This window comes from Ochotona curzoniae, unplaced genomic scaffold (assembly GCF_017591425.1).
Source record: "Ochotona curzoniae isolate NIBS_2020 unplaced genomic scaffold, NIBS_Ocur_1.0 contig_4792, whole genome shotgun sequence".
Classification (NCBI taxonomy): domain Eukaryota; kingdom Metazoa; phylum Chordata; class Mammalia; order Lagomorpha; family Ochotonidae; genus Ochotona; species Ochotona curzoniae.
Genome location: NW_024466389.1, coordinates 13,645,700 through 13,656,733, shown reverse-complemented (window position 1 = coordinate 13,656,733; position 11,034 = coordinate 13,645,700). Strand labels below are relative to the sequence as shown.

Here is an 11,034-nt window from a genome sequence, read left to right as displayed (position 1 = left end):
CTGATGTAATGTCGGGGCTTTTAATTGATCGGGATGATACTCTGCTGGCTCTACCTTCAGACCAGAGATGGTCTCCCCAAGAAACCGTTGAACTTATCTGGATAATAAGATGCTGGACTTTATGCTTGGTAGATGCTTGCAATGAAAGAATCTCAACTGAATTTGAACTGTGGTAACGCAACAAGGTGGAAGAATCCACCATGGGGTGGGGGAGTGGCGGTTTGGGGAGGAGTGGGGGGAATCACAGTGCCTACAAAACTGTGTCACATAATGCAATGCAATCAATTTTAAAAATCTCCTTCTTCCTCTCCATCTCTCTCTCTGCTCGTCTCAAATAATAAATACACCTTTAGACTGAATAAATATCTTAAAAATTATTTGTAAAGCAAAAGCAAAATTTTCCTAACATTAATGTTACTCAGACAATTAAGTTATTTTTATCTGTTTATTTTGTTTGAAAAGCAGATAAACAGGATGTGACAGAAAAAAAAAATCTTCCAATATCTGCTACACACCCCTAATGCCCACATTGACCAGGACTGGCCGGGTCAAAGCGACAAGCCTGAAATTCCATCTAGATCTCCACATGAGACCATCTTGAGTCAGCAAATCAATATGAGATGCTTGTGTCACAGGTAGCAGGTTAATCCACAAAGCCATAACACCACAACCAGAATATATATGACTAGTTATTTGAAAGATTGAATTTTGTACCTAAAGATATTTTAAAAGATGATTTGAAATGTGGACCAAATTCTTGGCAGATTTTAGCAAAAACCTCTTGTCCCTGCTGCCCATGTGTGGCGAGAAGGGGTCATAGCAGTTCCCGGCATTCTCCTGAGCCTGGGTGAAACTCCCCTGGGAGCACACTGCCTGCCCATCAGATCTCACTGCTCTTATCCTAAGGTTATTTTGGAAAATTCCACAATGGAACTGCTCTTGCCCAACAGGAAGAAGTGGACACTTGACCTTTTCAACTCTGCTAAAAAATCTGTGTCGTTCCAGAACTCCTGCCCATTCCTCCCCCTCGTGTCAAATCCAAGTATGGAAAGATTATTTATTTCAAAAACAGAATGACAACAGGGGAAAAAAGAGATCTTCTCTCCACTGTCTAACTTCCCAAGTGGCACAACTGTCAGCGATGGGCCAAGCAGAAGTCAGGAACATAGAGCTCCATCCTGATACCCCACAGGTGTACCAGAGATCTAAGTACCTGGGCATCTTTCACTGCTATTCCAGACCCACTGAAAAGCAGCTGAGTTGGAAGCAGGGTGGCTGGAGCTTGAATGGGCACTTCTTTGTAGGAGATCTGTGTTGCAAGCAGCAGAGGACCTTCTGAACCAAACACTAAATGCAAACAGTACATGTTCCCTTTGAGGGAAGAACAATGAAACACACAAGATTGACAGTGATTGACATGTGTCCTTGCTGGAGCTGTACTTCACTCTGCTGCAGTTCTTAGACCTTGGGGTCAGGCCAACGCAGAAGAGTCCATGAAGGAAGATCCAGCTCAAGACTCTAAGAGATCTTCGGTTTTTAGAAGATGTGAGATCAGCACCGGCACCTGGGCCTTGTTCCTAGTTGTTAGCAATGGTCTGGAAAAAAAAAAAAAAAAAAACAGGGAGGGAACAGAGCAGTCCACTTAGCAATAGGGACATGGGAGTCACATGGAACGGGATCAGCCCCCAGCCTATCACTCATTCCCTGTGGACCTGGGAGAATGACTAGCCCTCTGTGTGCCTCAATTTCCATCCCTAGAGGGAGTGGTGATATTATTCACCTCGAGGGGGTTCAGGGTTAAACCACTAAGGCTCCCATGACACTCCCTGGTGCACATGTTAGTGAGTCTATCAATGATGATCATACTCTCATGAACAGCATTAACCCTGTCTGACCAGCTGTTCCCACATAATGCTGGGGCCATGATTTACACAGTCACAGCTCTCACCATCCTACACCATTATTGCTCATTTCATATCTCCTCCACCAGGTGGCAGTGTGTCCCTCTGTCCTCTAGGACAACTAAGGACCCAAGCAGTGGACACACTGAGAAACCCTAGCTGAATAAAGAGGCACACAGCCGGGGAAGTTCTGAGGCCACACAGAGCAGAGCACATCCACAGGCCGCTCGGGAATGTCCCCAAGGCCCCTCCCCTAGTGCCCTTCTAGAAATCCCACAGTTCCTCACCAGGATCTGCCCTTTCTCCCCTGTCCCCAAGACCCTCTCAGGAGAGCCCTCCTGGCTGCCCAGTCCTCACCTCTTCAATCCAGTCAATGAAGGCTGACACACGCGTAAACACCGTGGGCTTCTTCTCTGTGTTGCAGCCAAAACCAGAAACAAAACTGGTGACACCATGAACCTCCCACTCAGCATTCACTCCGCGGCAAGTGAGGGGTCCTCCAGAGTCACCCTGTGATGGTCAGAGGAGAGGGACTGAGCCATGTCTCAGCTGGAAGGAATTCTCCCTGACCTGGGGTTGCGGACACACCCACACTGCTGCACCTCTCCCAGCCTCAGGGCCTCAGCTGGCCAGGACCAGGGTCTGTGCTACCACAGCTGCTGAGCAGGAAGGGACCCACACAGGACCTCAGCACAGCCCCTGGCACAGAGGGAGCCCCGAGAGACGCCAGCGCCCCCTGCTGGCAGCACCTTCCCCGCGGCTTAGGAGGACTCAGCTCCCACAGCACGGTGGTTGAGGATCCCTGCAGAGCCCAGAGTGGGTGACTCAAGGTGGTGGTGCGAGTGTCCCTGCTGTGCTGCTGGGGCAGCCTAAGCAGGAGGAGGAGGGACAGTGATGGTCCCAGGTGAGGGGGCGTGTGATCTGGGCCAGGAGTCAGGGTGTGTGGGCTGTGCTGACTTCCTCTATGTCATGCGTGGCCTGGAGGCTGACTGAGGCAGCTGGAGAACAGCTCCTCTGCCTCCACGGACACAGCAGAGGGACCATGGGCGGGAGTAAGCTGACTCACGTTGCAGGCAGAGACTTCATCCCCACCAGCGCACACCATGGTCTCCTTCACCGTAGAGCCCCACCAGTCCGGCTGGGAGCAGTATGTGTAGTTCACCATGGGCAGCTGCCCCTTCTGCAGCTTGTCGGGGAGTGGCCCACCGGCTGCAGGCACAGAAAACAGTGAGAGAGGGCCCAGTGGAGGGCTGGGCTGCAGACCTGAGGTGTTAGAGCCCCACATCTCTACTGCTGGAGACTCCTCCCACCAATACTACCATCCTCACCTTTTTTTATTACAAAAATGCTACATCCCTGGCCTTTGCCCTGGCCCTGTCTTTCTGCTTTTGTCCCTGGCCAGCACATACTGTAGGTGGAGCCCCAGCCAGAGATGAGGCACTCCGTCCCGTGGGGCAGGATGCAGCCTGCAGGAGGGAGGCAGGCAGGCTGGACTTGCAGTGTCAGCTCAGCGCTGTGCGACAGCTTGAGAAGAGCGAGATCATTCCTGCGAGGAGGGAAGATTCCGGTGGGCCAGGTCCCATTAAATAGGACTTTTGCTCCAAGTGTTCATGTCTGGAGGAACCCCATGTCTTCTTAGTCCCCACCCCGGTGCACTCTTGAGGCAGAGCAGCCTTCAGAAGCCTTCTGACCCCTTCAGTCTAGGTAGATATTGACCTTTGGAATGTCCTTAGTTTCCATGTGTGATCCTCACACTCCAGCTGCAGCTGTACGCCTGCAGAGCTTGGACACACCGTGTGGGGCAAGAGGCTGCATCCCATATTACAGTGCCTGGCTCAAACTTGGCTTCCCATGCCAGCTTCCTGCTCATGTGTACAGTGAGTTAGTAGGCACTGGCCAAGTGCCTGGATCCCTGCCACCCACCTGATAGACCAGACACAGTGTAGGAGTGTAGAATCCTGACTTTTGCCTAGCCCAGTTTCTTTGCAGGCATCTGAGGGTGGGGGACCATCAGATGGAATCTTCCTCTCTTTATCTCATCCTCTCAAAAAAGCAAGGAAACATTTTTCCAACCATGTGTATTAGGGGGCCCCTTCTAGGAATCTGAGCTTGCTAGGGGGCCCATTCTAGGAATCTGAGCTTGCGTCTGGCCAAGGCCTGAAGTCTGACGTTTTGAACCGATGCTGGTGCTGCTGCCCCTCAAACCACACTTGGGAACAACTGCTCCATCTGCTGTCGTCAGGACATTTCACCTGGTTCTCACTTGTCTCCTACTTCCCCAGGAGCCCTGTGAACATGGCCAAGGTCTTCATCCCTGTAGATCTTTAATGGGCATTTTGCATTCTCCTCTGATTCTCACCAAAAAGGGCTAAGCCCTCCCCCACCTCCCGCCCGACACACAGGTGTGCATACAGGTGAGCACTGAGCAGGGCCTCCCTGCCCATCTCCACCACCACAAAGCCCTGTTACAGGTCACCTTGACAAGTGGACACCTGAGCCCAGAGCAGGGCACTCACTGTCCAGGACACTCAGGGAGGGACACCCACAGCCTGACTCTCAGTCCAGCGCTTCTCCCCTGCCCACACATCCAGGAACCCAGGCTGTGCTGGAGAAACCTCTGCTGAGCACAGGACACCTTGGACTTGGGGAAGGGACCTGAGGCTTCTGGGCTCCAGGGACACTGAGCCCAGCAGCCCTGGGGGACTCCCTGCCTCTCCTTGGACCTGCTGTCCCTTGTGCAGGCAGGGAGGTTGGTGCTGCTGGTCTCTAAGGCTCCGCTCAGTGTGTGTGAGCTGGGCCCAGGCTGCTCATCTTCCCCACATCTCCTAGATGAGCTTTGGTCATGGAAGGAACGACACAAGAGCCTGGCCCCCAGCCAGGAGCTCACTCACCCACAGGCCACGCAGCTGGAGTTCCATCGTGGGTGCACAAAGATGTCTGTAACATTGATGAATTGCTCCGGTCCTTCCCTCACTGTCCGGTCGTACTCACCCAATACCACCTGATATGTTCGGGAGCTCCTGCCAGGGGAACGGAGATTAATCTGGACTGTCGAGCTCCCATGGCCACCCCATGGACCACTCCATGGCCTGGGCTGCCTGATTCTCACAAAGGGACAATGGGAAGGTCAGGAATGGGGCAGAATAACTCACGAGATGCAGTGGGCAGCAGTCAGGACCCAGTCAAGGTTGATGAGGGTTCCGCCACAGATGAAGAACCAGCCCCCATTCATCTCGTACTGCAAGAGAGTCTGGTGGCCCAGACAGAAACCGTCTGAGAGGTCCAGGCCCACAAGGAGCATTGCTGTATAAGTCAAGCACTGCACAACCAGAGAAGACACTTCACCCAGAAAGCACAGCCCCTTCCGCCAGGATCACTGTGATTCTCCAGTCTCCCCGCCCTGCATCTCGCTGAGGACCCCAATATTCTCTGCCCTCATGGACATCCCCGAACCTTCTAAATGCTAAGAATCCCCAAGAAATTCTGAACTCTTGGGCCACATTCTCCTGCACCTTAGCTCTTCCAGAACTCTCGGAGCTTCTGAAGCACAACTCATTCTGACTCCTTCGGCTCCTTTCCTGTTTCCTGCTCATTCAGATTCTCAGTATCTCCCTGGAAACCAAGGAGACCCACGGTCCTTGGCAGTGTGACCCATGGCCCCAGGCTGGCGTGGTCTATGTGCACAGATGCTGACTGCACACAGGCCGCTCACTCAGGCACACATGCTCTCTGGCTGTTTTCCTGCTGCAATGGCAGGGCTAAGTCACTGCTGGAGGAGCCATGTGGCTGACAGGGCTACAGCACTCACTCTCTGTCCCTCCCAGAACACTCTTGCTGACCCTGGAGAGTATTCTATCTAGTCTATGGACATGTTTTTTGTCTCTGCAGTCCAAGGTGGGAACCACTGGCCACATGTTGCTCTAGGATACTTGAAAAGGAATTGAATTTCCAGTATTATTGGATTTATTTATTTCACATTTCAATACCCCATGTGGATAATAGCTACTGTGCTCCACAGCAGAGCAAGCCTCACCCTCAGTGCTGCCCTCCACTGTGCTGATCCAACTCTCCACTCTCTGTGCTCCAGACCTCAGAGCCCTGCTCTGGGACTCAAGGACCTGGAACCGAGTCCCCGTCTCTGCCTCTACATAGTGCCCGGATTCCTCTCTTACTGCACCAGCCCCTGGAGTAAAACCTTTTTTGGCCCCAGATTCTGCCTTTTCATTTGTTTAAAAAAACCCTAAGTTTTCCAATTGGAACAGACACACTCTCCAGGTGAAACAGACGATTCAAGGACTGAGACCCTGGGAAGCTGAGCAGGGACTGCAAAGGCCATCGTGGGGTCAAGGCTGAAGGCCTTGCATCAGAACTTGGGGTCCAGAGGCCATGCTGAGAGTCAGCGTTGCTCTCACCTGCCAGGGCTTGCTGTGGGGTACTGCATCCTCACCACTGACTGTGTGACTGATGGGGCTGTGGGAAAGATGGTCAGAGCTTGAGGCTAAAGAAGAGAAGAAAGGTGTCAGTTACCAGAGTGACCCAAACAGGAAAGGCAGGCAGGCCCCAGTCCCAGCTGTGCCACAGATGGTCTGTATGAACCCTAAGTAAACAGCTTTTCCTTTCTGGCCCTCAGTATCTACCTTTGAACAGCGAGCGCTGGGGCTCATGCAGAAGTTTTCAGGGTCCCAGGAAGCTAAAGACAGAGATAAAAATGCAGCCTCCCTCATGGGGAGGACTTGAGGGTGTCATGTAAAACAGGCTGGAGACAAGGAGCCCTGCCATGGCGATGGCTGCTGACAGACAGTGGAGGCTTTGGAGTGGGCACTTGGTGCCATGGCTGACACCAAATCAAAGTGCCTGATTTTGTTTTTGGCTCTGTTCCCATTTCAACTCCCTGCTAATGTGCACCCTAGCAGGCAGCCGTGATGGAGCAGGGCATTGTGGACATTTGGGGAGTGAATTGATGTATAAAAACATCTCTCCCTTTCTCTCTCTCTCTTTCTCTCTTCTTTATCTCTTCTTCGCTCCCTTTTTTCCTGTTTCTCTGTAACTCCGCATTTAAAACAGATAAATCAATCTTTAAAAACAAGAAATAATTTCCCTGACGTCAAAGCATAGCCTTGTCCTTGTTCTGGGACTAGCCGCTTTACTTCTCTGAAGGTCAGCACGCCTGTCTCTAAAGTGAGGACAATAATGGTACCGATTACATGGACCTTCTTCGAGAATGCACGAGTTCATACAAGAAAAAGTTCTTTTATTCTATCTGGCATATATTAACTACTCAGGCAACGTTATCTCTAATTACACTTGTCATTCAGGAGGGTAGCTGTGGCTATTCAGAGGAGGTGGCCCTGTGTTATAATGTAGCATGGCAAAGAGACCAGGAAAAGGCTGGACCATAGGGACAGCATGAGCGGAGAACTAGAGCATTCAGCACAGGAGTGGAAATTCCACTCCATGTAGACTAAGCACAGAGCCAGACTCTTAACCATGAGGTTTTGTCTTCTTCCCCACCAAGGACTTCCTCCATATCCCCTGATGCTGTTCCCAGTCCTTCTCCTGAGCTGGTCCAGCCCCTGCTGTCCCCTCTGTTATCCTCCCAAGCACCAAGCCAAAAGCCCTCATGTCCCAGGTACATGCTGAGACCCCTCCTATGGAAGCAGGTATTAGGATCACAGGACCCAGAGTGAGGAGCAGACTTCAGGGCTCCTGGCCCAGAGACCAGGCTCGAGTTGGGGGCTTACCCAGGGCCACAAGGAGGAGGGAGTTCAGCAGCTGGAGCATCGTGAGTTTGAAAAGGACTGAAGCAAGAAATTCTGGACTCTAATAAATGGCAGAGGCAAGTAGAGGAGGCTGGACTGCGCCCAATTCCCAGAACAGGTGGTGCAGCACCAGGCCTCCCATGTGTAAAGGCTGGGTCCCCTCCCACTGCACATAGAAGAGCAACAGCCAGTGGAAAGACCTAGGGTTCTCTGCACCATGTGACTGCACAGGTGGTACTGGGTGACCAACTGACAACAGGGAAACAGAATAGAGGGTTGGCATCAGAACCTGCCACCTCCTTCAGGAAACAGCAAGGGTGCTGGAACCCCTGAGACCTGGGTTCACATGCTGCCTGGGCCACCTCCCAGCTCTGAGACTTTGGGTTCACAACTTCACTTCTCTGAGTCTCAGGTTTCACTCCTCAATAAAGAGGTTTTCACCTCAATAAAGAGAACTTGCTGAGCATCCACTCTATGTTGATCAAGCAGTTTCTCTTTTTAATGTGTTCTTTTTTTTTAACAGGTAGAGACGTAGACAGATAGACACAGAAAAAGATCTCCCCAAATGCCTGCCACAGCTGGGGATGAGTCAGGTTGAGATCTGTAAACTGGAACTTAATCCAAGTCTCCCATATGAGTTGAAGGGACCCAGGGGATTGAGCCATCACTTGCTGCCTCCCAGGGAGTATGTTAACTGGAAGCTGGGAATCAAGTCCAGGCATACTGGGGTACAGGTGTCCCAAAAAGCATCTTGACTATTGGAACAAATGTCCTTGCAGTCAGTCCTTTTTCAATTGAAAGACAAGAGTGAGACATAGAATTCTACCTCCCGTTCACTGCTTTATTTCTCAAATAGCCACATGACTGAGGCTGGGCTGGGGCTGGAGCTGGGATACAGAAACAGAAGCCATGTCTGCCACTTGCATAACAGGAACCCAATTATTTGAGTCCTCACTGCTGCCTCCCAGGATCTTCTGCCTGGTCATGAAACCAGGGAACCAAACCTGAGAATCAAATGCAGCTATTTCAATGTCTTAACTACGAGGATAAAAATTCACACTCTCATTATTTCCTTTTTAAAGAACTAAACAACTAAAGTGGGAAGATGTGTTTTAAGGACCACAAACAGATGGATAGCACTATATAGAAGAGAAGCAAAGAGAGTAAGGTACAGTGGTGGCCAGTACTGGAGCTGAGGCAGCCACTGTTGGCTAGTGGGGTACCAGAGTCAAGCAGTCACTCTCAGAATGTCAGGCAAAGACAAAAGCCATCTTGAGGGCTCACTTAACAGGTGCACAGACAGGCCAAAACCTCCTGAAGAAAAAGTCTGATGCCTTACTGATTTATTTTGATGACTCTTAAGGAAGATAATGGAAGAACCGTGCTGTATTATGGCGGGTTAAGCTGTCACCTGCAATGCCAGCATCCAACATGGGTGAAGGTTTGAGTGGCAGGTGGTCTGCCTCAGATCCAGCTCTCTGCTGATGTGCCTGTGCCTAAGAAAACAGTGGAGGGTGGCCCAAGAGCTTCATCCCCTGAACCCATGGAGGAGACCTGAAAGAAGTTCCTGGATCCTGGTTTCAGATAAGCCAGTTCCAGCTATTGGAGCCATTTGGGGAGTAACAAGCAAATAGAAGATTTCTCTCTTTCTTCTTTCCTCTCTCTTTCTCTATTAACTAAGTAGATAAAATATGTTAAACAAAAAAATATATATATAATGGAGAGTAAAATGTTGATGAGTGAGGAGGTAAAAGAAGTTGTTTCTTCCCTAGCAGAGGTCAAGTTCATAACAGAAGATGTCAACAGCACAGTTATCCAAAATGCAAATAAAGTCCAGGTGGAGATTGGAGCAAAGAAAGATAACATAACAGATGTTCCTTTGTCAGTATTTGAGCACTACCACGAAACAACTGACAGTAATAAACTGACTGGGTTTAACCAGAGGTGGGGACTATTGGCTAAATTATAAAGAAACTATGCCACATCAGTGAGCTCCTGGGGGAAGCTGCCTCACTGCAGGCTTCCTTTGTTACTTCAGATGAAGCTATTAAGATACCGCCAGGTGTGTAAATGCCATTGGACGTGTCATCATTGCCTGGATTAAACATGCCTTTGTTTGTTTAGTCACAGGGCTGGATGAGAGATATCCAGAAGAGTTCCGCAGATTAAAGAAAATGCAGGAGAAGAATTCAATTAAGGAAAAATCTGGCAGACACTGGAGCACTTCCAGCTACTGTGCAGCAACCTTCAATCCAACCTACACTTAATAATTAGACGGAAATGAGCGCCAGTGTTGTCACCCGTGGAGCTCTCTCGTTGGACTAAGAGAAAGAAGTGGAATCCTCCCGCACCTGCCTGTAAATATTTTACTAGAGGCTTGCTGTAAAACAACTGTGACATTTGGGATTGCTAATAAATGATTGTCATTGAGATTAGATGACTTCCTAATATACCTTTCTTTCCTAACCTAAGTAAAATACTAATCCTCATTTTCGAGTAAGTCGTAATGTAATTTTTCACTATTTCATGGGGTGAAAGTAGGGAGCAAAAGTCTGAGAAACACGGGACCTGGATACAGTTGGCTCAAGCCTGGGATAGACAACAGGGATAAATCAAAGGTCGCCAGAGGTTCTAGCTTTGGTCTGGCCTTTCTGAAGGCTAATTGACATGTGAAATATACCAGTTTCCATTAAAAGAAAACTTGGATAATTTTTTAAAAGTAGTGACTTTGGGGGGTTAGTGTTGTGGTGTATTAGGTAGGACTAATGCCTGTAATACTGGCATTCCATGGGAGAGCTGGGTGAAGCTCCTGGCTCCTAGCTTGAGCATGGCTCAGCCCTGGCCATTGTGGCCATCTGGGAGTGAGCCAGCAGATACAAGATCTATGTGTGTGTGTGCATGTGTGTGTGCGTGTCCTCTTTCTATAGCTCTGGTTTTCACATAAAAAATCTTTATTAAAGAATTTAAAGTTTAGTGAGTTTTGACAGACACAGTCTGGCCGCCACCACCACAGTCATGGTTCCGGCACTCCCACTTCTCCAAGCCGCTCTCGCTCCTGTCTGCCCTCCACACCCGGCCCTTGTAGTCAGCGTTCTGCCATGATGATCCTGCCTGCTCCAGATTCCTTGTGCACAGGTGGAACCGCACAGCAGGAACTTGGAAAATCTGGGTAACTCATTTTGTACACTGCTTCTCAGATGCCTCCCAGTGCTTGTGTCACTTACAGTGTCTCATTTTCTAACATTATTGAAAATCACTATGAGTCTAAGTAACAATGGTGGCGAGTATATTAAACGATACTCCTCCCGGTATGAAGCACATGGAGTGAAGATTGTGATTCATCCAATTCTTCTTTTTGAAACTCAAATTTAAAA

General features: G+C 49.8%; 1 protein-coding gene and 1 pseudogene across 1 annotated transcript; one reads left to right on the top strand and one right to left on the bottom strand.

Annotated features, from left to right (window-relative positions):
• Positions 1–1,577: 1,577 nt before the first annotated feature.
• Positions 1,578–7,682, bottom strand: LOC121161400 (chymotrypsin-like elastase family member 3B). The gene is made up of 8 exons (XM_040987730.1): positions 7,643–7,682; positions 6,314–6,399; positions 5,054–5,151; positions 4,793–4,921; positions 3,311–3,447; positions 2,968–3,110; positions 2,259–2,411; positions 1,578–1,595 (listed from the first exon to the last, which is right to left on the bottom strand). Exons 1-8 carry the CDS (start codon positions 7,680–7,682, stop codon positions 1,578–1,580), a joined length of 804 nt encoding a protein of 267 aa, XP_040843664.1.
• Positions 7,683–8,244: 562 nt separating this feature from the next.
• On the top strand, positions 8,245–9,927 carry LOC121161333 (annotated as a pseudogene).
• The last annotated feature ends 1,107 nt before the right edge of the window (positions 9,928–11,034 follow it).